At 55.4% G+C, this 23,874-nt stretch overlaps 2 protein-coding genes across 6 annotated transcripts; one reads left to right on the top strand and one right to left on the bottom strand.

The window, feature by feature from the left end:
• Nucleotides 1-411: 411 nt before the first annotated feature.
• ANKRD52 (ankyrin repeat domain 52) lies at nucleotides 412-18,144 on the top strand. Of its 4 annotated transcripts, none has more exons than XM_027071485.2 (28): nucleotides 413-843; nucleotides 1,168-1,251; nucleotides 1,731-1,809; nucleotides 2,019-2,089; nucleotides 3,110-3,310; nucleotides 4,111-4,198; nucleotides 4,341-4,483; nucleotides 4,783-4,995; nucleotides 5,242-5,320; nucleotides 5,635-5,749; nucleotides 5,932-6,014; nucleotides 6,121-6,238; nucleotides 6,445-6,513; nucleotides 6,690-6,830; nucleotides 6,907-6,987; nucleotides 8,177-8,306; nucleotides 8,512-8,583; nucleotides 8,861-9,062; nucleotides 9,324-9,411; nucleotides 9,488-9,605; nucleotides 10,213-10,432; nucleotides 10,646-10,733; nucleotides 10,842-10,925; nucleotides 11,034-11,179; nucleotides 11,399-11,481; nucleotides 11,680-11,762; nucleotides 11,945-12,036; nucleotides 12,474-18,144. In XM_027071485.2, the coding sequence occupies exons 1-28, from the start codon at nucleotides 817-819 to the stop codon at nucleotides 12,722-12,724; spliced, it is 3,249 nt and encodes a 1,082-aa protein (XP_026927286.1). In that variant the 5' UTR covers nucleotides 413-816; the 3' UTR covers nucleotides 12,725-18,144. The 4 variants fall into 4 exon arrangements, with proteins under 4 accessions (XP_026927288.1, XP_026927286.1, XP_053082342.1 ...); XM_027071486.2 differs by having other exon boundaries at nucleotides 416-843; nucleotides 8,195-8,306; XM_027071487.2 differs by lacking the exon at nucleotides 8,512-8,583 and having other exon boundaries at nucleotides 412-843.
• SLC39A5 (solute carrier family 39 member 5) lies at nucleotides 18,101-23,788 on the bottom strand. Of its 2 annotated transcripts, XM_027071489.2 has the most exons (12): nucleotides 23,653-23,788; nucleotides 22,871-22,979; nucleotides 22,315-22,669; nucleotides 21,619-21,802; nucleotides 20,621-20,783; nucleotides 20,274-20,443; nucleotides 19,890-20,030; nucleotides 19,410-19,506; nucleotides 19,151-19,324; nucleotides 18,955-19,035; nucleotides 18,621-18,811; nucleotides 18,101-18,364 (listed from the first exon to the last, which is right to left on the bottom strand). In XM_027071489.2, exons 3-12 carry the CDS (start codon nucleotides 22,596-22,598, stop codon nucleotides 18,221-18,223), a joined length of 1,629 nt encoding a protein of 542 aa, XP_026927290.1. In that variant the 5' UTR covers nucleotides 22,599-22,669; nucleotides 22,871-22,979; nucleotides 23,653-23,788; the 3' UTR covers nucleotides 18,101-18,220. The 2 variants fall into 2 exon arrangements, with proteins under 2 accessions (XP_026927290.1, XP_053082343.1); XM_053226368.1 differs by lacking the exon at nucleotides 18,955-19,035.
• Between the last annotated feature and the right edge of the window lie 86 nt (nucleotides 23,789-23,874).

Genomic DNA, 23,874 nt, shown 5'->3' with positions numbered 1-23,874 from the left:
CAGGAAGGGAAGCACCCCCACCCTTTTCTGGGGAGAAGCCGTAGAGCCTTTTAAAGTGTAGCCGGCCTACCACCTTAACCTGGCAATGGAGTAATGGAATTCGAAAAGTGCTTCTTCTGTTGGCTTTGGAGGCCTTCAGCTGCCGGCTGTCCCAGCTTCTTTGTGGGGGATTTTCTGCAGCTGGAGAGTCCGTTTTGAGATTTCTCTCGGCAGTTTGAGCACTTTTGCTACTTCCTCTCTCCCCAACTCATGTCACTGCCAGTAGAGATACGAGTCTTTCTTCTCTCTGGGGCTATTGCCATATATAATCCCCAGATCTCCACGCCCCTGTTTCCCCAAGTCTATGGGGCGGGGGGGGGGGGGGGGGGGTTCGGGGGCATGTAATCGCTGACGGGAGGAGTTAGCTCCGGCGGAGGCATTGTGGTGGGAGGCACCGCAGGGCCAAGACTCGGGTTGCCGGTAGGGTCTTGTGAGAAAAACTCCTGGGCCTCCAGACTGGAGCAGAGAGCACACCACGGCGGCTTGGGGAGGCAGGGAACCAGAGCGCGAAGTCGGGGGTGCCAGGGACGTTCCCGGCGCCAGGGCGGGGCGGAGGGCGCCAGGCCGAGAGCCTTCTGCGCGGCAAGAGCCCCGCGGCCCGGCCCAGGACGGCCGCCAGGGAGCGCTGCGGGCTCCCGCTCGCCCGCCCCCCGGTAGGCGGGGCCGCGCTCTCCCCGCAGCCGCCGCCGCAGCCGCCGCCTGGGCCGCCCCGTGTCCCCGGTGGAGCCGCCGCCGCCGCCGCCGGGAGCTCGATGCGGACGGAGCCCGGGCCGGGCCATGGGGATCCTCAGCATCACGGACCAGGTCAGCCCTCCTGTCCTTGCCCGCTTCCTCCTTCCTGAGCCCGGCGCAGCCGCCACGCGAGCCCGGGGATGTGCGGCCTAGGCTGGGCCCGAGCCCGGGGCTCCCGCGGCTCCCGCCCCGCCCCACGCCGTGCTCCCCTCAACCAAGCCGGTGTCCTTGGGGGCCTGGCGACTGGCCAACACACCGCGGGAGTCCCCTGCAGCCAGGACCCCCGAGCGGAGCCCCTCCAGCGACGCCCCTCATCAAACCAGGTGTCCCCCCACCCCAGCCCCCCACTCCTAGTTCCGCTCCGGCCCGCTCTTTGAACGCTGGTTCTCCCTGCAGCCGCCCCTGGTCCAGGCCATCTTTAGCCGAGATGTGGAGGAAGTGCGTTCCCTCCTCTCGCAGAAGGAGAACATCAATGTACTGGTGAGTTGGGATCAGGGAGAATGATGAGCCAGTAATCTGGGCCCTGGTGTTCTGGACCCCTCCCAAACAGTGGGGCGGCTCCGTGGCTCCTTGGCTAGGATGAGGCCGCAGCACTTTCTACCCTGGGATGGGCGCCTGCTCTACATTTGGAGATGGAGAACAGGTCAGGCTTGAAGCATAGACCAGTGAAGCTAAAGATGCCCAGAAACGGTGTTCTCTCCTGAACCATCAGTGTTTGCAGCGCCCCCACCCCTCCTGGAAGAAGGAGACTGCTCACAGCCCCCTGGCCCTGACCCCTTGACTCCTGACTCTCTGACTCTGACTCTGCCCTCCCTAGGTTCTTGTTTTAATTTAGGATTGGGATTTAGGAGGCTGTCGAACCTATGGGAAGAGGTGGGGAAAGGCCTGGAGCTCTAAGACCGGGGCTGGGGTCTGTGATAGTTCAGCGTCACAGCCACTGCTCTTTTCTGCCTTCCCAGGACCAAGAGAGGCGGACCCCATTGCATGCTGCTGCCTACGTAGGCGATGTCCCCATCCTCCAGTTGCTACTGATGTCAGGTGAAAGTGGGGAGCTGGAAGGTGTGGCACATAGGGAGGGGACCTGAGGAAAGAGCCTTTTTTTTTTTTTTTTTTGTATCTAAGAATTGTTCTCTGGTGTTTGGTCTGGGAGAGGCTTCATCTCTATCCATATCCCCTGGCCTGATTACCGGCTTCCTTCCCCACTTGCTCTCTACCTCCCACCAAAAGAGGAAATTATATCCCCATAGGTGCTAATGTCAATGCTAAGGACACACTGTGGCTGACCCCTCTTCATCGTGCTGCTGCTTCCCGAAATGAGGTATCGGCATCCTATGTCCTTTCACCCTTCCAAAAAAGGATGAGTTGGTTAAAGGTGGAAGTTAAGGATTGGAGAGCCTCAGCTCTCTGCCCTACAAGCTGATCTACCCCTAGGTCAGGATACTAGACCTTGGCCCCTCCCTCCTACCCCTAGAACTGGCTGGTAAGGGGGGGCTGAATGTTGCCAGCTGATGTGACGTCAGGGGAGAGCTTAACACTGGGCTGGCAGACTGCAGGGGGCCCTGCTGCCAGGCCTGAGTGACTCATCCTTCCCTGGGGGGCCACCTTGGAGTCTGATCCCCCTCTGGGCACTGAGATTTCTTACCTTGTGATGGAGGGATTGGGGGTAGTGATGTGTTGCCTTCCTGCCTCTCAAGCAGCATCAAAGTTGACAGCACAGGGGTCAAACTTGCCTCATCAATTGGGTCCATCAACCTTGAAGAGCAAGAGGAAAAGGAGACCTCCCTCTTGGTTTGATGGTCACTTCCCTGGCTCCATCCACCAGGGGGAGGGACTAAGGCCAACAGGAATAGGGTGTGTTGTGATTAGGAGGGACATTTTAGCCTGGGTTTTGGAGAGGAACCAGTATCTGTTCGCTTACTGAGGTAATGGAAATGATTTTGGTGACTATGGAAGGACTGAAGGAGGATATTCGGGGCATTAAGGCAGGAGTGTGTATTTTTCCTAGAAATAGTGAAGGATTGGCATCCTCTACTTTTGTGGATTTGCTTGGTAGTAGCTATATGGTTGATCAGGGTCTGAGTTGGGGAGCGATACCAGGTGACTTGAGGAAAAGGAAGGGGTATTTTTTCCTCAGCAAGGTAGGGAAAATTTTAAGTTCTAGAAAGATCCAGAAGATGGGAAGTAGGTATTGAGAGGCTACGTATGTTGGAAAAATGAGAAGACACTCTGTGCTGGGGGGATGGGGCCACATGTGCCAGGCTGACCTATTCTTCCCTCCATTATTGTTTTACTTCCTGCTCCCCCTGTATTTTCTTTCTTATCCCCTGCTCCTTAACAGAAGGTGCTGGGATTGCTGCTGGCACATTCAGCAGATGTGAATGCCCGGGACAAGCTGTGGCAGACACCATTGCATGTGGCTGCCGCCAACCGGGCCACGAAGTGTGCTGAGGCTCTGGCACCCCTGTTGAGCAGCCTCAATGTGGCTGACAGGAGCGGGCGCAGTGCCCTGCATCATGCAGTGCATAGTGGGCATCTAGAGGTGAGGACCGCTCTAATCTGTGCCTGGTCTAGTGCCTTCCCTTTGTCTTTGCTTCCCTTCCCACTCATCTTCCTCTGCTTCTGGGTCATCAGGTCTGAGGAAAAGCAGCCTGGATGACTATATAAACACTTGGGCTCAAGCACCAAACGAATGGTCGGGTTAGATTGAAATTCTTGACTTGGTCTTCAAGAGGGTGATAAACTCTGAAGTTGCATGGAAAATGTTTGCATACATGCCTTTTTCTGAAGCAAGTGTCCATGTCTTTCAAAATGTTTTTGAAGATTATTCAAAAGAATTTAAGAACCACCAGCTCATGGGGTGCCCAAGTGGCTCAGTCGGTTAAGCATTCAACCCTTGATTTCAGCTCAGGTCATGATCTTACGGCTTGTGACTATGGGCTCTGGCCACATTGGGCTCTGCGCTGACAGCATGGAGCCTGCTTGGGATTCTCTCTCTGTCCCTCCCCTGCTTGTGCATGTGCGCTCTCTCTCTTTTTCTCACTCTCAAACTAAATAAATACACATTAAAAAAAAAAGAACCACCAAATCAAATGAAAACACTCCCTTGAGTTTCCCTCAAACTTCCAAATCTCTCTGGGATCTCCTTCTTAGTCTCTGCTTTCTCTGTTCCCTCTAGTTCTCCAGATTGTTCTGTTCAAGAACAAAGACATTTGGGTGCCTCAGCCTTTTCAGGAGCTGAGGCTTCTGCCCTTAGGTACATTGAAAGCATGAACCTGGCTTAGGTACCTGCCCTTAGGTACACTGAAAGCATGAACAGGTGTGTTTCATATTCTGATACAGACGGTGAACCTGCTCCTGAACAAGGGAGCCAGCCTGAATGTTTGTGATAAAAAGGAGCGGCAGCCTCTGCACTGGGCAGCTTTTCTAGGTGAGAAAGTGTTCATGGGAAGAATAGGAATTTGACATTTAGGATTTCCCAAGGTAGGGATGGGGATTGCAGCCTTTGGAGAGAGACGCCCAGGGTCTTAGCTCACCCTCCACCCCCTTGAGAGCTTCTTCTCTCTTCCTAGGGCATCTGGAGGTCCTGAAACTGCTGGTGGCACGGGGAGCGGACCTCAGCTGCAAGGACCGCAAGGGCTATGGGCTTCTCCACACAGCTGCTGCCAGTGGCCAGATTGAAGTGGTGAAGTACCTGCTCCGGATGGGGGCTGAGGTCAGGGTGCTGAGCACTGGGGCTGGGCACTAAGGGCATGGAGTTGGAGGTCAGAGTCTGTATGGAGACATGAGGGTGCTGGGATTGTTGGAGTGGTTTTGGGAGGTGGGCAGGATATGGTGAGATATGGTGAATAATGCTTACCGTAAGTAATAGTGCCCTCAGTCTATCGAGTCAGGAACACGAGGTATCTCAGGCAGTTGTTGGGATTCTGGGATTTTCTAGGTTATCTATGCCAGCTTCCACTTTGTTTAAACTGATACCTCCCTATCCCTTTACTTGTACCCCTGAAAATCCAGATCGATGAGCCCAATGCTTTTGGAAACACAGCTTTGCACATCGCCTGCTACCTGGGCCAGGATGCTGTGGCTATTGAGCTGGTGAATGCAGGAGCCAATGTCAACCAGCCGAATGACAAGGGCTTCACGCCGCTGCATGTGGCTGCAGTCTCTACCAATGGCGCTCTCTGCTTGGAGCTGTTGGTCAATAACGGGGCTGATGTCAATTACCAGGTGCCTGAAGGGATGAGGCTGCAACCTAGCTCTGGAGGTCCTGACCATATCTTCCCCTCTGCATAAGTCTGGGGAATTGTCCACTTGCCTCCTGGGTTGATCAGACCTTGTCAGGGACCCAGGAGAGTGTGGGCTGAGCAGATGTCCGTATGACCACTCCGTCCTCAGAGATGTGTCCTTTCAAAGGGGGGAATAGGGTATTCCCTGTGCTTTGCACTGAAAAAAAAAATTGCCATGTTTTCACAGAGCAAGGAAGGGAAAAGTCCTCTGCACATGGCTGCCATCCATGGTCGTTTCACCCGCTCCCAGATCCTCATCCAGAATGGTATGGACTTGGGAGACTTTGTGCTCCCTTCTCCTCCCTCCCCCGGAGAACTCATCCCTAGAAACCCTTTTCTTTCCTTAGTCTACCTCCCATATCTTCCAGTCAGGATCGGCACTGAGAGCTCTGAGCAAGGCACCTGTAGAAATGGCCCAGGTCTGCATGCCCCATCCCCTGAGGCTTACAGACAAGATAACACATGTGGAATGCTTAGCTTGGGATGTGGCACATAACGAGCACTTGTGTGGTAGCTGACTGGTATGAGTGGTCTGGAGCCTCAGGTCTGCCTGAGTTTGTGTGTATGCATCCCCTCACAGGCAGCGAGATTGATTGTGCTGACAAATTTGGGAACACTCCACTGCACGTGGCTGCTCGCTATGGACACGAGCTACTCATCAGCACCCTCATGACCAATGGCGCGGATACCGCCCGGTGAGTCAGGGCCCCTTAGATCTGTAGTGTCTGCTCACATCAAACGTGGAGGCACAAAGAAGCTTGCAAAAGGGAAGCTTGTGGAACCTCACTGTCTCCTAGGCTGGTGGGGGGCCACAGAAAAGAAGTCTGTAACTGGTCCCTCCTTGACTTAAGGACTGAGTCCCTCAACTTCTCTCCAGGCGCGGCATTCACGACATGTTCCCTCTGCATTTAGCTGTTCTCTTTGGATTCTCTGACTGTTGTCGTAAGCTTCTTTCCTCAGGTATGTGCTGACTGGTTGGGGGGTTGGGTACGGGTGGGTGAGTAGAGGCCTTTTCCCACTCTGTTCAGTGCCCTCAGATGGGATCTGTGCTGTTCTGGCCCTGCAGGTCAGCTGTACAGCATTGTATCTTCACTCAGCAACGAGCATGTGCTTTCAGCTGGGTTTGACATCAATACGCCTGACAACCTTGGCCGCACCTGTCTTCATGCTGCTGCTTCTGGAGGGTACGTTCTCTCACTTCCAGGTGCTAAGAAGAGATCTGGGCAAGGGTCTGGACCCTTCTCTGCTGCCCAGGTCTCTCTGCCTGTCACAGTGAGAGCAATCACAGCAGAAAGGGCTGTCCAGTGCCATCTTTCCTTAGCCCCTCCCTGTGCCTGTGGCTCCTCTTTGAGGCTCTCATTCTCTTAACCCTCATCCTCCTTCCTTTTAGGAATGTTGAATGTCTTAATTTGCTGTTGAGCAGTGGAGCTGACTTGAGGAGGAGAGACAAATTTGGAAGGTGTGTCGATATGCAGCAGTAGGCACGGGGAGTGTCCTAAAAGAGAGATAAATGGTGGAGGGAGTGGTAGCAACTTGGAGACTAAGTGAGGAGAGTATTGCAGAGCAGCTTTAGGCTGCTCGTGTGGTTGCATTTGGGTCTGCCCTTGATTCTTTTATTCATTCTTTTCTCCTCAGGACCCCACTGCACTATGCAGCCGCCAATGGCAGCTACCAGTGTGCAGTCACACTGGTGACTGCTGGGGCGGGTGTCAACGAGGCCGACTGTAAAGGCTGTTCTCCCCTCCACTACGCTGCCGCCTCTGACACCTACAGGAGGTGAGACTCTCACTTTGGCCTTCTCAGCCCTGTTCACCTCCGTGAGCCTCCCCTGACTTCACTCTCTGTCCTCCAGAGCGGAACCCCACTCATCGTCCAGCCACGATGCTGAAGAGGACGAGCCACTGAAGGAATCCCGCAGGAAGGAGGCCTTCTTGTGAGTAGCCGAGAAGACCCCTGGGATGTACTTTCCCAGCAGTGCCAGCTCTGGTCCCGTGATTCTCCCATCCACTCCCCGTCCTGCCACCTCATTTCTGCTGCTTGCTGTTGGCCAGCCAGCAGTGTGTTGGGAGTGATCTGAGCTTAATCCTGGACTAAGCATTGTGGGTGAAAACAAAAGTATGAGACACAGTTCCCTCAGGGAACAGATGGTCTTCTTGAGACAATCAGAAAAACTTAACGCACAAAGCCTTTTATTTATTCCACAAGATTTAAGTGAGGATTTACTTATTAGGTACCAAGTACTGTGCTAGATGCTAAGGATAAAAGACAAATTACCCCAAATTTCTGCCTTTGAAAGCTAATGATCTGTTGGGAAAGATAAATGAAAGGGCACTTACGCTTTCTAATGTAGAATGTTAATGATAGAGAAGATGATGCAGAGTAAATGGGGACTGTGTCCTATGTTCACAGTTTGTCTATAAATCTAAAAGCGTTGTGAAATAAAACTTTTTTTTTAAAAAAGGATACTTACAATCCAAGAAAATCCAAGCTTTGACAACTTAACTTCTCTGTGCCTCTGTTTCCTTAACCATCATAAGGAATAAGAGTAGTAGCTGCCTTGTGGGGTCATTATGAGGATTAAATGATTTCATACACATGAAGTGCTTAGAATAGTGCTTGACACATAGTAAGTGCTAAATACTAGATTATTATTACTGCTAGTCGTACTACGCTATGAGAAGGGTACCAAGGGAGTACAGAGGAAGAGGCACCTCACTGGGAAGGTTAGGGAAGGCCTCACAGAGGAGAGGATGCTGGGACCGAGTTTGAATGAGTAGGACTTCTTCTTCAGATGGGCTGGAAGGAGAAGGCATTCAAGGCAAGGGGTCAGCATGTCTGGAGGTAGGGGGAAGTGTCGGTTGGCAGGTTGATAACATAATTATGCTCTAGGTTCTCTAGGAGAGCGTTCCAAGGATAAAGAAAGGCATTGGAGCCAGAGTAGTTCAGAGCTGATGTGAAGGAAGTGGTGGGTCTCAAGTGGAAAGGTCGAACAGGCAGGAGTTAGCCTTCCTAGAGCAGCGGATGGGTGTTGGCCAGCTAGGCCTGGAGGAGCTCCCTTGCACCTCTCCTCTGCTTTGCCCGCACCTGGGCCCTCACCAGCTGGGCCTGTCCCTGCCTCACAGTCTACCCCTGCCCCCCAGCTGTCTGGAGTTCTTACTGGATAACGGTGCAGACCCCTCCCTGCGGGACAGGCAGGGCTACACAGCTGTGCACTATGCAGCCGCCTACGGCAACAGACAGAACCTCGAACTGGTACGTGTGGGATCTGGCCTGGAGGAGAGGAAGCAGGGGCAGGGCTCATAGTCACCTTTGTGTCTGTGAATTCTGAAACCGAGGGGTGGTTGACTCAGATATGGTCTCTAGGTCCAGGGGTGTAGGGCATTACTGTGGGTAGGGGACAGGGGATAACATTTTGGGAGTTTGAGAACCTCAGCGCCTACTCTTCTGTCCGTTGCAGCTCTTAGAAATGTCCTTTAACTGCCTGGAGGATGTGGAGAGCACCATTCCAGTTAGCCCTTTGCACTTAGCTGTGAGTCCCAGGTCTTTTCCTCTTGCCTTCCTTGTCCCTGCCTGCCCTTTGGTCCACAAACAGGTGCAAGCCTTTGTGAATCTATCCTGGCTTCTGCTTTCTTGGGGGGACGTGGCAGGCAGGCAGTGCCCAGGGTTGGGTGTAGTGTAGGTGAAGAGTCTGAGGGACCCAGGGAGCTCATGGGGAGGACTGCTGCCTGGAGTTTCCCCAGGGGGCCCAAGAGCAGAGTGAGGGCAGTGTCCCAAGCTGTTTCCATTGGTTACCTGCCCCCCTCCAGGCCTACAACGGTCACTGTGAAGCCCTGAAGACACTGGCTGAGACGCTGGTGAATCTGGATGTAAGGGACCACAAGGGCCGGACCGCGCTCTTCCTGGCCACTGAGCGAGGCTCTACTGAGTGTGTGGAGGTGCTTACGGCCCACGGCGCCTCTGCTCTCATCAAGGAGCGCAAACGCAAGTGGACACCCCTGCACGCTGCTGGTTAGTACCCCCTTAAGGCTGCTGGTACCTCCCCTTGCCACACCAGGCCTTGGAGACTGGTCCCAGATCCCTCCCGAATGGGATTGGGGTTGGGAGTGGAGCAGGGTGAGGAGAACTTCAAGTCCTGATTCGTGGCTTCCTATCCCCCAAGACTTCAGCCTGCCCCAGGTCCTTCCATGATCTCCACCCTGGAGTCCTTAATGCTTGACCTGGCTGCCTCCTTCCCCTTGACCATGCCCTGACACAGGCCTTTTCTCTTAGCTGCCTCTGGCCACACTGACTCCCTGCACTTGCTGATCGACAGTGGGGAACGCGCCGACATCACTGATGTCATGGATGCCTATGGACAGTGAGTGTGGGCCAGGGGTAGGATGCGGGTTTTCCTGTCCCTGCTGGCCCTCATCTGTCTCCCACCCCCTCTGTAGAACCCCACTGATGCTGGCCATCATGAATGGCCACGTGGATTGTGTCCATCTGCTGCTAGAGAAAGGATCCACAGCTGATGCTGCTGACCTCCGGGGCCGCACCGCCCTCCACCGTGGGGTGAGTGACCTCCTGGGTGGGGCTGCTCACAGACAGGCCTGGACATGGGAGCACAGGACCCATCAGAAGTAGGACAGCAGATTGCCTAGCAGGTGGGCCAGGATTTTGTGCCCAGGGTCTTATTGGGTCTTACTACATTTGCTCCAGGATGAGTACCTGACATGTGTAGCTGATCTCTCTGATTCCCTTGCTTTGTAATCTCATACAGCCACATGCTCACTACTCACACTCTGTTCCAGGATACCCAGACTCTGGTCCTGGCCCACTGGATAATGATGCCACTGTCCCAGTCCTTCTCCGTGATCACCTGTCCCAAAGCCGTCTCCTCTTCATCCCAGGGGACTCTTTGATCCCTTAGTCAATTGCAGTTACCTTGCAATTTGTCCCCCCACTACTCCAGAGTGCCCGAATTCACTCTTGCCATTCTGGTTGTCTGTTGGAATAGAGAGAATGGAGGAAGGAAGGAGTCCTAACATTTAGAGTGGTTGCTGTGAAAATAACGATCGGAGCCCTGGAAGTGGTTCTTATGCCTGGGCCAGCTCCAGTGACTGGCTGTTTGAAAGGGAGTGGCCCTTCACCCTCCCTCACACCATCATGTCATCCACAGGCAGTGACTGGCTGTGAGGACTGCCTGGCTGCCCTGCTGGACCACGATGCATTTGTGCTGTGCCGAGACTTCAAGGGCCGCACCCCCATCCATCTGGCCTCAGCCTGCGGCCACACTGCAGTGCTGCGGACGCTGTTGCAGGCCGCCCTTTCCACAGACCCCCTGGATGCTGGCGTGGACTACAGTGGATACTCGCCCATGCACTGGGCCTCCTACACTGGTGCGGGCCTGGGGCCCTGGCAGCATAAGAACAGGGGTGCGATATGGGGGAGGACAGACCAGAACAGAGACCACAGACCCGTGGATTGAGGGAGGGACGTGGGTTAATCTTGATCTGGAAGTGGAATGGAGTGTCCCAGAGATGGCACAGGACAGATGTTGGGAACCTTGTCATCTCTCTCCACCCCCACGGCTCTTCCTTTCTCCTGCTCAGGACATGAAGATTGTCTGGAGTTGTTACTTGAACACAGCCCGTTTTCATACCTGGAGGGAAACCCCTTCACTCCTTTGCACTGTGCAGTGTAAGTCCCTTCCTGTGCCTCAGCCCCACTTGAGGTTCTGTGACCTGGGCTTAGGACAGGCATTCCATTTTTCTTGTCCTTCCTGTTGACCCTTCCTTTCCCCCCCAGAATTAATAACCAGGACAGCACCACAGAGATGCTGCTGGGAGCTCTGGGTGCCAAGATTGTGAACAGCCGAGATGCCAAAGGACGGTGAGTGGTGCAAGGCTTAGGGAGAAGCCCCGGTCACCTCTGGCCTCCTTTTTCTGCTCAGGTGAATGAGCCCTCTGTTCTCATTCTGCCCTGACCCCCACACTGCAGGACCCCTCTTCACGCCGCTGCCTTCGCGGACAATGTATCTGGGCTCCGGATGCTACTGCAGCATCAAGCCGAGGTGAACGCCACTGACCACACTGGCCGCACTGCGCTCATGACGGCGGCCGAGAACGGCCAGACCGCTGCTGTGGGTGTGTAGGGGCCACGTGTGGAAGGGAGGAGCTCCCCCTTGGGTTTCTGCGAGATGGGGCAGCCCTGCCTGTGGGGCTCAGGAAACAGGAGTCATGTATTTGGTTATTTCCCTCCTCTGCAGATGGGATGCAAAGTATATGCAGATGGGAGGGCCGGGAGCCATGAGGGCTGCTGCTCTGGAGGGAAGGCATCACTCCTTTGCCCCCTTTCTCTTGCAGAATTTCTGCTGTATCGAGGGAAGGCAGACCTTACTGTGCTGGATGAGAACAAGAACACTGCCCTCCACTTGGCTTGTAGCAAGGTGTGGCCTGGATTGGTGGTGGTGAGGGCCACGTAAGGGGGTGGGCTTGATGAAGGGGGTGGGTCTGCCCAGTTGGAGAGAGGACTGGAGTGGCAATCAGGATTGTCCAGCCTGTATAGCTTTTTGTCCCCTGAACCCTTCCCAACTCCTGCTCTATAGCCTGTCTGCCTCCACTCCATCTCTGTTCTTCTTCCTCAGGGCCATGAGAAATGTGCCCTCATGATCCTGGCAGAAACCCAAGACCTTGGCCTTATCAATGCTACCAACAGTGCGCTGCAAATGTGAGTTTCCGGGGAAGGGGGAGCCTGGCTAGGGGAGGCAGATGGGTAAGAAAGAGCCACATGCATTCTGGGGGCTCTCTAGAGCTCACAGTATCTGTTCAGCAGTCTTGCTACTCTGGCTGGGTGTGAAAAGGCAGCTTGGATCTCACTGATTTCTCGTTCTTTTTTTCCTTTCTTCCAAGGCCACTCCACATTGCTGCCCGGAATGGTCTAGCTTCTGTGGTGCAGGCCCTGCTAAGTCGTGGGGCCACAGTGCTGGCTGTGGATGAAGAAGGTGGGTGGGGTCCAGAGCCCCCCGCCTCTCCTGGGTTTGGGGTCAGGGACATTCTTCAGGAGGTGACTTCTTAACTTTGCTATAAACTGGGTTTTTTTCCCAGGGGAACTCTTCAGAGCAGGGACCCAATACCAATACGTTAGCATTTCTGAGGGGAATCTGACGGAACTAGGTGGAGCCAGCAGGGTCCTCAGGAAGACCTTCCACACACCTCAGTCTCCCAGACTTCTGTCCCCCGCACTCCACCCTTTACCCCACGCTTTGACAGTCTGCCTGTCGGTGCCCCTGGGCCCTCGTAGCCCTTGAATTCTGATTGTGCTGGGCTCTTGCCCACCTTGGCTACCCTCCACAGATGAGAGCTCAGGGCCTGGCAGAGGGTGGATGGGGCCCCGGGGGTACAGGACCCTGTGCCTCAATTTTCCCCCTCCACCCTGCAGGTCACACCCCAGCGCTGGCCTGCGCCCCCAACAAAGATGTGGCAGACTGCCTGGCCTTGATCCTCTCCACCATGAAGCCTTTCCCACCCAAGGACGCCGTCAGTCCTTTCAGCTTCAGCCTGCTCAAGAACTGCGGCATCGCAGCAGCCAAGACGGTGGGTGGCTGCGGCGCCCTGCCCCATGGGGCCTCCTGCCCCTACAGTCAGGAGCGGCACGGCGCCATTGGGCTAGACGGCTGCTATTCGGAGTAGCCCCCCATCAGTGTCCCTCCCCCTGCCGGTGGCTTGATATCTTATTCTATTTATTTAGAAAAAGTCTATACATTTAGGGCACTTTAAAGGCGAACACAACTGGGTGGGGGGGGACAGAGGGGGGAAAAATGCACTGGGGAGCAGCTGCTCACCCCTTTGCCACACCATCCTGGCCTGGCAAGGGTCTGGGACCAACAGGGAGCACCCCAGGCCCTTGGCACCCCCAGGGCAACCCCTTCTGCCAAGTGTCCCCAAATGATTGCTAAATGCCTGGCTACCCTCTCTTTTACCCCATCTCTCAGTTCCCCCTTTCTGCTGCCAACTCCCCCCACCCTTTCCTCTGTTTCTCCTCTTTGTGTCCCCCCGCCCCTGCCCCTACTGCCAGGCAGATCCCTCCTCTTCTTCCATACCCATCACTGCCTCCCTGCTCGGCTGGCCCCTCCATCCCCGCAGCAGTGAGAAGCCTTAATTTCTGGTACTGTGTGAGCACTCTGGGGGTGTCCCCCTCCCCCTTCAGGGGCAGCTAGTGGATGAGGGGGGAGGGTATTTAGCACTGGGGCCTGGAGCTTTTCCCCCACTTCTGTACCCCATCACCCCTAAAGTTCAAATGCAAAACACTTGAAGCAGCAACTACTGTACCTGGGCCCCAATCCTGCACTCTCCCCTGGCTCCTCATATGCAAATCAAGGGCTGGTTCTGCCCCCACAGCCTGCTCCTCCCTGATTCCCTTCCACTCCTGGCCTGGTCCCCTAACCACGCACTTTAACCTTGCTTCTTTCTTTTAACTTCTTTTGGGAGGGCAGAGCCTGTGGCCATTCCCTCCCTGGCTCCCCTCTCCCTTAACTTTGAGGCTTGTCATGAATTTTTAAGTAAGCATTTTATCCTTTAGGGGAAGAAACAAATTAATTTCCTGCCCATTTCAAGACCACAGCCCTAGAATGTCCTGTGTGTTTCAGGCATGTGTTTGCATGTGTGGGGAGGGAAGGACAATATTCTTCCTCCTGTGCCCCCCAAACCCATAGTTCCTCTGTACCCCCACCTTCCGTTATGTCCAAGAGTACCCACCGCCCCCAGTCACTCCTGATCTGAAGCCAAAGATGGTGGGAGGGGCAGGGCAGACTAGGGACCGTGGCTACTCGGGACCCAGGCTTCCCCTCTGGTGTGAGGATGAAGCTCTGATCTAGGTAGTGACGAATACACACTGAGGCTTGGTCCCTGCCCTTCCAGCAGCGGGGAAACATGGGATTGAGCTAGGGGCTGCACTGAGAAGATTCCTAAAAGTCGCACCCCAAAAGCCAAACTGGGCCAGAGTGAGGAGGGGGCAGTTTTCTCTCTAAATGTAGCATTGAATTTGGCCCTGGTCCCTTCAAACGCCCTGTCCATCCATCTCCCAGCTAAGCCTCCTGGACAGTTGGACCCACTCCCATAGCCCAGTGTTCCCTTCCTCACACTCAATACCTCAGCCAGGGGCCAAGACACAGAACTTGAATAGAGGTCATGCCCCCTCCACCCCCACAGTGCATCCTTGCCCAGTTTGGCTGCCATCAGTATTGTCCCCTGAGAACTGGACAGGCTTTGTTTACACAGTACAGGGTCTCCTCCGGGGGATTCCTCAGTCTCCTCCCCTCCTACGCCCCCTCACGCTTGCTTTGTTCACAACCTCACCCACTTTTCAGTTGTTTTTCCTGCAAGTCTTGCCACCCTTGCCAAGGGTGGGCTGAGGGGGGAGGGGGTATCCCAGGGACCCCTGCCTCGCTAACAGATACCCTTAACCATACCTCATGCTGGTTCCCTGAAGCCTGGGGTGTTTGTCCAAGTCCTTTTTGTTTTTTTTTGTTTGTTTGTTTTTTGGCTTTTTTTTGTCATGGTCTCTTTTTATCCCCTCTGTCTGTGTCTTGCTTTCCCTAACCCTCAGTTCCTAAACCATTTCAAAGCTTCCAAATGACCATTATTGGTAAGAAGGATTGTGCAGCTTTTAGTTTTTATTTTTGTTTTCAAAGCCAAAGGGCCTTGCGATGCCCCTCTTGCCCACCTCCCTTCATACCCTGCCCTCCCCTATACGACAATCAATGTGACCTCTCTTAAGGGCTGCAGCCCCCCCCCCCCCCCCCCCGCTGGTTCTGCAAAGCTTGCCCCTAACTTTAACTGTCTCTCCTGAAATCTTCCCATTCCACCCCCTCCCTCTCATTTTGGTGCTGGGAATTAGGTGACGGGGAGGGGGGGGGGCAGGGGGAGCAGAGAGATGGATTCTCCAGAGAAGACTCTTGGGGTATCAGTCGTGTTCTCCTTTATCAATGTTTGGCGATGACAGGAAGATTCTGAGTATTTGTCAGGAGCCCCATTGTTTTGCTAGATGAGATTTCTGGTGGCTGCCTGTCCCCCTGCTGCCCCTTCAGCACACGGTCAGCAGTGCTGGGGCAGGTTGTGGGGAGTCCTCTGCCTCTCCTCATGTGGCTATGAGGAGGCGTGGAGGATGAGCAGCCTCCTCTCCTTATGCCAAAGGAAATCCCACACCCCACCCTGGGCTCCCCAGCCCCTAGTGTTTTTTGAAGCGTTTTGACCATTCTCATGGCGACTGCATATTTATTTTAATGTTAAGATTTTTTTTTTTAAAACCTCTTTGACTTAAACGGGTGTGGAGAAGTAAAACAGGCAGAATGCCCCCCAATCTTAAGGGGGTAGGGTGGGGAGGAAACACCTCCTTCCCTTTGCCCTCCCTCTCCCCTCCCCCTCTCCCCACCGCAGCTCTAAAGCACTTGCTTCAAGTAATAAGCACTTTTGAGAAAAGGCCTATTTTAAGTGAGGACCCTGGGAGCAGCCCCAGGTCCCAGCAAAGGAGACAGAGCGAGGGCTACATAGGAGACAGGGAAACAGGTGTGTGAATCAGAGGGCGAGATAAGAGCCAGTTTTTAGTTTCTGATTTTGGGGAGATGTTTCTGATTGGGCGGTGGCTTTGGTAGGGTTGTGTAGTATCCTTCAGAAAAACAAATGGCACAAACTGTGGGTCCCAGGATGGGCCAACAAACCCGGGTCACTGCCACTGTCCAACTGAGACTGATGGGCCACCTCCCCCACTGTGGCCCCCTGAGCCATAGGACTGCTGAAAACCACTGAATGTACAGCCCAGGTTGGGGTGGGGAGCAGCCCCTGGGGGAGGGGGCTTCTCCTTCTGTTTGGTGCTGTGGGGGGTGGGAGAGATGAGACTGAGGGACTGCCACCCCACTTAGACATGTGTTCCTTGGGGTGGAGGGGCTGAGGAGGGTCTACCTCCCTCTCCAACCCCGGCATGGCCCCTCTTCCTTCCTCATCCCTATCCGTTTTGACTGTAAGTCCAGCTCACCTTTGCCTTCAATATGTAACCAAAGGAAAACTCAATACTGTTTCCACCGCTGTCTGCCCACCCGAGCACCTTCTTACTCCCTGGACCTTAGAAGGGGAGAAGGGGCTGGGGGTGGGGTGGGGGGCGTGGGGCCAGAGTGAACGGTTCTACAGCTGTATCCCCCAAACCTCTCGGGTCTTGGAAGGGACCCTGAGAGGTGAGGCTGGGGCCTGGCTGGAGGGGCTGGGAACAGGCACACTCTGTATCTTGTGCACATGAGTGTTTCTTCGTCTGAATGACTCCAGTGACTACGCTCCAGCAGGGAGGCCCCTTCCTCCTTCCCTCTCCACCGTTTCTCCCCCTCTCCCCACACCCCGTGTTCATCCCCACCTCCCCTTCCCACCGCAAAGGAAAATAGCCTTACAGACCCTAGCCCAGAAGCCCTCCTCCTGGGGCAAACCAGTATGGGGCCCCATCCCGCCTAGTTTGAACCCTACCTTTTAAGAAGGAGGGATAAGGAGCAAAGCAGCCCCTTCCCCTCTAATCGTGGTGGCTCCAGCCCTCCGTGGCCTTGACCCAGGTTGGCCAAGGGCGGAGGCAAGGAATCTTTGAGGACCAAGCCCAGTGATCTGGGAAGAGGGAGGTGGAGAGGGAAGGGCCTGACTTGGGGACTCCCTCCTCCCGACCCAACCCTAGAGAAGCGACCAAATCCCAGAGATGGGAGGAAGCTGGGGTGGGGAGGGTCTGCTCTATGAATTACTTGAAGGTACTGACTCCGAGGCTGCTGTTGCCCACTTGGGTGTGAGGGGGACACTGTCACTGCATTTGGGAGGGCAGAGGGTGGCGGGTGACGAGAGCATCTGCCCTTGGCCCTCACTTACTCCTGCTAGGCCCTTTCCCTGGGGAGCCTGGCTTTGCCCCCAGGGAAATCGGGGAGAGCCTTCCCCTCCCATCTCCATCCCTCACTCTGGGCACCCTCTCCAATTGCACTAAAGTAGCTGTTGTGCCAGTCTTACCCCCACACCAGGGTGGGGTCTCTGCTTCCAGTCCTTTCTCCCCCGACTGCCTCCACTCCTGTCCCGGACAATCTCCTTGTTCCCCTGTATTCCTGGATAGCTCAGCTTTGTATGTGTGTGTTTTGGGGGTGGGGGTGGGTTCTGGCTGGAGTGGGTTCGCTAGGGGTTTGGGAAGGGCTAGGAGAAAGATGGAGGACAAAGTCTCCTACCCCCTTCCTCAACTCCAAGCCACAGAAACCTGGGAGGGAGGGTGCCTACTCTCGCTGCCGTGTGTCTTGCAGATGTGCCAAAATGGGGGTGGGGGGGAGGGGAGGGGAGGGTGCCTGGCAGAGCGGCCCCCAGGGTGGCTCTCTCAAAGCAATACAGTTCCTCCTGCCTGGGGGACGGCAAGACAGGGGAGAGGGTTGGGTTAGGGACCTGGGGGTTCCCTGTGTACAGCTGTGTATATTCAGGGGTGTTCTCTGTCTGGTACCCGCTGTGGGCGTCTATGTGTGTGTGAACCTCCCCTTCCCTGTGCCCTGCATGACCTGTGATGCTGCAGACACCACCATCCTGTGTGCAGGGGTGTGTTGGGGGCACCGAGGGGCATGTTTCATGTCCTGTTGCACCCTCCACCCTGTGACCCATGTACTCGGTTGTAGGAAGTAAAGAGAACTGAGCACAATTCACTGGATTCTAGTTGAATCTTTCTCTAAGCAATTTTCCCGTTCTTGCCCTTTTCCCTGCCCCGGATCCACCTGTGGTGCTAGCGTTGGGGTCAGGGGTGTTTAATGCTGGTGGGCAGCAATAAAGGGCAGATCCGCCCAGATGCCTGTATCCCCAGGGTGCTGAGGGCAGCAGGAAAATGTGGGGACCTGGCGGTGCATTTGCCCCACCCTACCCCTCCTCCCTGGGCTAAAGCACAATGCGCTCCTTGCAGATTGATGCACCTTGCACCCTCCAGGCCCCTGCTCATGTCCTCCCCCGACCTGCTTTGAGCCCTCCTCCCACCACATCCTGGTTTTCTATGCTGTTTTGGTGCAAGTACAACTGTCGTAGTCATGGCTTTGGGATGGGTTCTGTTTATTAAAATCCTATTGCTCCTACTGGCCCTGTGTCCCGCCTCCATTCCTGTGGTTGGGGGGAAGGAAGGGCAACCTGGCGCCTTTCCACTGGCCCCCATCAGCCATCAGAGACCAGGGGCCATAGCTGCTCCTCCAGCATGGCTATGGTGAGCATGAGGCTGCCCCCCAGCAGCAGCCCCAACCCCTGCAGTAGCACATGGAGCGTAGGGAGGGGCTCGGGAGGCCGAAGCAGGGCTGGTAGCTGAAAGAAAAAAAGAGCATCAGGATCCTGGCATTGTCTCTGCACCACCCCACGTCAAGCATGAGAAGGAGTTGTCAGAAAGTACTGGCAACCCCTCTGAACTCTTCCAGGCCCTTGTTTCTCAGACTCCACCCAGCCTGGGTCCAGCACCTTTCCAGGTAGCTGGTGGTGGAGGCGGAAGGACCCATACGTCCCCCTCCGCTGAACCCACCTCCCTGCCTCCCTTGCTTTCCCTGCACTACCCCACACCTCTCACCATGTCCACAAGGGCCACATAGAGGAAGACCCCAGCAGTGACCCCAAACACCCAGGAAGTGAGAGGGACAGGGCCCAAACTGAGCCCCACCCCCAGGGCTGCACCCCCTAGTCCCAGGGCTCCAGACACCAAACTCAGCAGCAGCAGCCTCCGAAAGGGCAGCCCTGCTCGGAGCAGCATCGCAAAGTCACCTGTGAGGAAGAGACGACAGGGTGGGAGGGAAGAATAAGCCAGGGCCATCCCTCACCCCTGTCACCTGCCAGCCTCCTAAACTCCACCCCTTGGAGGCCTCTCCTTTCTAGAGTCCACCCCACCCCACTTCTGCCATTCCTACCCAGTTCATGGGGTAGCTCATGGCAGAAGACTGCTAGGGTGGTGCTGAGGCCACTGGAGAAGCCATCGGAGAAGGCAGCACCTGGGGTTCGCAGGATTGGAGGTCGTCAGCCTGGGAGAAAGCTCTCCCCAGGGGCACAGGGGCCTGCATTCCCTTCCCTCCCCCACTTCCTGGTAGCCCTCTCCTCCCATCACACCTATGGCCAGCCCATCAGTGAGGTTGTGCAGACCGTCTCCCAGGAGGACCATCCACGTTATATTGGCATCACTGCCACCCTGGTGCCCGTGACTGTGGCCTTGGTGCCCAGTAGGAGCTGGGGCTGGTGGGGGCTGGCTGTCCTGCTCCCCATGGCAGCCCTGAGCTTCTGGCTCTGCAGGAAGGACAAGAACAGTGCCAGTGGCTGCAAGTGAGAACCGGGAGCTGGGAGCCTACTCTTCATTTTCTCTTCTGGTTACCTGGAGCTGCCTGCAGGGGCTGAAGGGCCATCCCACTGCCATCCTCCAGGTCCAGGGCTGGTGCTCTGAAATCCTTTCTTTTTCGCCTGCAGCATCTCTGAAATGGGAGGGCATCCCTCCTGGTGGAGGAGGCAACAGAGCCAGGGGCTAAGGAGAGGCCTGGCTACCAGCTGGGAAAGTGAACACCTGGGTTCACCTCTGGCACTTGGAGATATTTTTTGGCTTTTCCGCTCTCTTCCCAGGTTGGCACTCCTTGTTTCTTGTTGACTTGAACTTGGGAGAGGAGGCCGCTTGGCCAGGAGTCCCAGGTCTATGCTAAGGAGCCCCCTACCCACTCTCTGTTAGTTGTCAGGACTGCACACTCAGGAAAACATCAGCGCACCAGGAACACACCCCACACCCTCACCTCCTGGCTTGCATGGCCAGTTCTTGGCCAGGACTCTAGTTTTGGCAGGAGGAGGAGAAAAGGGTATCACTCACTGGCCTGAGCCCTCTGTGCCGCAAAAGCCCTAGCACGTTCTCCAGCACAAAGAGCAGGAAGAGACCTCCGAGTACCGACAGTCCTGGTCCCAGGTCCTCCTCTGGTTGTCCGTTAGGTCCAGCATGCTGCCCTCCTTGTGCCTGACAGAGAGGGGGTCAGGGCAGACCCCAGAAGCCCCCGCACCCGACAACATCCCCCTCCTGTGTGGGACGTGGCAAGCCTTCACTCTCTACTAGAAGGCAGTTGTGGGCTGAAGCTGAGGTTGGGGAGTGGCGCGTGGGATCTGACAGGAATGAGGAGGGGATGTCCTGTGACTGGGAACACCTTGGGTACGTGGAGGCTGCCCATCACGGGGCAGGGAGCAAGGAAGGGGCTTCACGTACATGTGGCAGCAGGTGTAGCAGTGCATCCCCACAAAGAGTGCCCACGGCCAGGGCCCCCAGGAAACCCAGCAGGGGCCGTAATAGACGAGGTCCCAGGAGCCGCAGCAGCAGCAGGGAGAGGGGAGCAGGGAGGCTGAGCAGCAGGACTGCCAGGGCGCTATGAACCAAGGCTGGGGAGAATCAGGGACTGAAGTTAGGCTAGGGTTGGAAGGAGGGCCTCAGAAGAAATGCAGGGCAGAGATACACTGCAAAGGGAGGCAGGACCCCGACAAACCCATCTTGCTTGGCCAGGGGCCCACTCCCTGCCAGGGTTCAAGGCACCCTGCCACCCACTCTCACCCACTGACCAGACAGAAGATCCCCTGAGGGGGTTGGGGTTGGGGCCTGGATGCAGACACGGCTGTCAATCTGATAAAGGAGGGCTGGACACAGCAGAGCAAACTGACGAGGGGTCAGAGGAGCAGCAGGGCTCAGGCCAAAGTTGACCAGCAGCTGGGAGCCATTCAGACACTAAGGGAGTTGAATTAGAGGTCATATATTGGGGCATTGCTGAGAACTGTGATCTTTAATGTCTGTCCTTCCATTGTATGGATTCTTGGGTCTCTCCAGGATCCCCTTTGCTTATGCTGGCAGGTGCATCAGGGACTGGGGTGGCTCCACAGGATCAGTGTGTGTTAATTATTAGTGGATATTCAACCCAGTGCAAATATTCAATTCAGTGCAGGTTGGGTGCTAGTAAACATTGCCACCATCTCTCTCCCTCCCAAGCTCCTGATGATTTCAACGATTTGGTGATGGAGTTGGTTGGACAACTAGAGCACTCCATGGCAGAATCTTAGAAGGGAAAGAATCTGAAATGCCATCCAACTTCCTCGCAACAGCCCTGTTACATGTTCATCCAGGCTTGGCTTGAGTGCTTCCTGTGATGGGGTGCCCACCCTCACCAGGCCTGCTTCACAGTTAGCTTTCGCTGCCCTCTGGTGTACATGGAACACGTTCACTGCCTTTCTGGCTGAAGACAGCCATCTACTCCCTGCAGGTTTCCTCTCCAGATAGCCAGCCCCAGATCCTACCCTCAGCTACTTCTCTGGATTCTCTGCTTTGCCACTAAGTGTGGCCCCTAAACCTGTCCTTGGATACTTGGGTGTGGGTTCATGTGCGCTGAGCCCAGAAGAAGCATATTTCACTCTTGGAATAACATACCCTAAGATCACATCTGGATTGGGTTTGTTTTTGTTTTTTTTTTTAATTAACTGTATTAAATTACTCTTTAAACAATTTCAGGCCATCTAAATCCCATAGTCCTTCTCCCCCCAACTCCCACCCTGGAGATCAACAGACTCACATCCTCATTCAGATGGTCAGCCAATGAATGGTCCAGCAGCAGAAGTCTGTGAAAGAGGTCCAGGCCAGAGGGGGCTGGCCCACGGGGCGATGCTGGGGCCTTTGGCTCCTCTGGGTCACCCCACTCTGAGGGACCCAGAGGCAGCCCAGCCCAGACATCCACACTCAGCTCAGGGTCCTGTGATCTGGAGCAGAGGGGATAGCAAGCCAGACTTACTCATGTTCTTTAAGAAACTCCCCTTGAGGTTCCTAGGGTGCTTAGGGGGAAAGGGAAGACCAGCCACTAGCTTGAGTTCCTGGGACCCAGAAATCGTGGAATGTCAATTCTAGAAGGATCTGAGAATTGTCAATTTATAGGAGAGTCTAGGAATGACGGGTGTGAGGGTAAGAGAAATGGGGCTGGGGGGAGAGCAGCCAAAATGCTATAAATTGGGAGCCGAGTCAGCCTGGAGACATTGAGCACTGGGACTAAGAGCAAAGAATTGGAGGGTCCGGGGATCTGGAAGAGTAGAGAATTAGAAAGCAGTAGAGGCAAAGGGGGCCTTGAAGGAATACTAGGAGTCAGATTTTGAAACATTTGTAATTCCAGAAATCTGACTTTAGGAAGCTAGAGGTTGGCAACTGGAGACTGATCCAAGCACTGAGAAGAGGTGGGCATGTGGCATTTTGGGGTAAGGGAAGGAAGGGTTAGTAGTACCTGTATGTGGAATTGTCTCCAACTGGGGGTATAGCCCGACCAACCGGAGGTCCATGGTGTCCTAGGCGAAGTCCCTGAACTCGGCCTAGCCCCAGGCTGTGGAGAAGCCGCGCTAGGCCCCCAGCTGTCAGTGTCCCGTTCTCCCCATACAGGCCAAACAGCTGGGCCAAGTAATGGTTCTGCTCCTGCTCAGCTGGGCCCAGGTTGGGGGCTGAGCCCCCTGCCAAGCCCAAGGCCACCCACACACACAGGCCAGCCAGCAGATGACTCATTGGGGGCCCCATTATTGGGGGCAATGGGTTAGAGGCTCTGGTTCTGGCTTCTATTCCCCTTGGAACATCCTGAGGACTGTGCCCTGGAAGAACAAGGAGAAAGGGCCTGGGCTTCTGCTCTGCTGTCCAGCTCAGGCCTTCTGTTTTTCAGTTTCTAGAACACCTTCCTTGACCCAGAATGCTTCCCTCACCTGATCCAGAGCTGACTTCTCATCCTGTCCTCCAAACTCCACCCCTCAACCCTGCCTCACCTCTCTGTCCCCCTTCAATCCACAGGGCCTCACCCTCATTGGCAGTGTGAGAGTCGTCACCTCAGGTCCCGGTCAGGCCTTATTGTGGACACTAAGAGGTTCCTGAGTCAGGGAGGGGAGTGGGGCTCAGCCTCCAGGTGCCCTGGTGGAACGGAGGCCACGTCAGATAGAGGGCTGGGATGGACAAACGCCACCCCCCTCCCAGCCCACCTGCCTTGGGGCGGGGTCAGGGAGGGGAGGGGCCAGTGTGGGAAGGTTCACATCAGAGAGGAGTTAATGGTTCACTGGTCTCTGGGGTGGGGGTCAAAGGTCAGTCTTGGCTGGGGCCCCTGAGTAGGGAGGGGCCACCCTCTGCCCCTGGAAAAGCCACATGGCTAAGGAAACCCTGAGCCTGGCCTTTTCTTCTAAATAACTCACCCCACTAAGCCAGTTGTACCATTTTAACCTTTCCCTGCATATACTCTCACCCCCACCCTCCACACCTTATATCTGGTACTGGGCTTCCTCCATCTCCAACCTCCATCCCCACAATCCCCGGGAAAGTGGGATTCGGGTGTCCCTTAGCTGGAAAAGAGGCGAAGAGGAAGATAAGTGGCAACCCCAGGTGCATGGGGAGGAAAGCGTTCTTAGCAACTCCTTGTCCCAGCAGAGTAAGAGCCAGAGCTCTGGAAATAGATGATCAAGAAAGGGGAAGCCCTGGTGGGAAGAGGAAAGAAATATCTGGGCTCCCTGCAGATGTCTGACCTGGCTTAAGATCAGGGGAGCACAGTCTGATTAGGGCAATTAGTCCAGGGGGCCCGAGGTTTTGGCATTACCTGACAGCAGGAGACTGGAAGGACGCCCAGAGGAAGGGGGACACAGCCTTCTTGGCTCCAGCTGTGGGGGGGTAGGCAGGCAAGCGGACAAGGGTCACCTGCAGGGAGGGGGCAGGGGAGGGACACTACCTTAAAGGGGCAGGCCTGCTTTGCCTAGGCTTCCTTACCTGTAACTTGTCTTCCTTCTATCTCCTAGGGACACCCCACTTTCCCACATGTCTG

This window comes from Acinonyx jubatus, chromosome B4 (assembly GCF_027475565.1).
Source record: "Acinonyx jubatus isolate Ajub_Pintada_27869175 chromosome B4, VMU_Ajub_asm_v1.0, whole genome shotgun sequence".
In the NCBI taxonomy this organism is placed as follows: domain Eukaryota; kingdom Metazoa; phylum Chordata; class Mammalia; order Carnivora; family Felidae; genus Acinonyx; species Acinonyx jubatus.
This window is presented reverse-complemented; position numbering and strand designations above follow the sequence as displayed.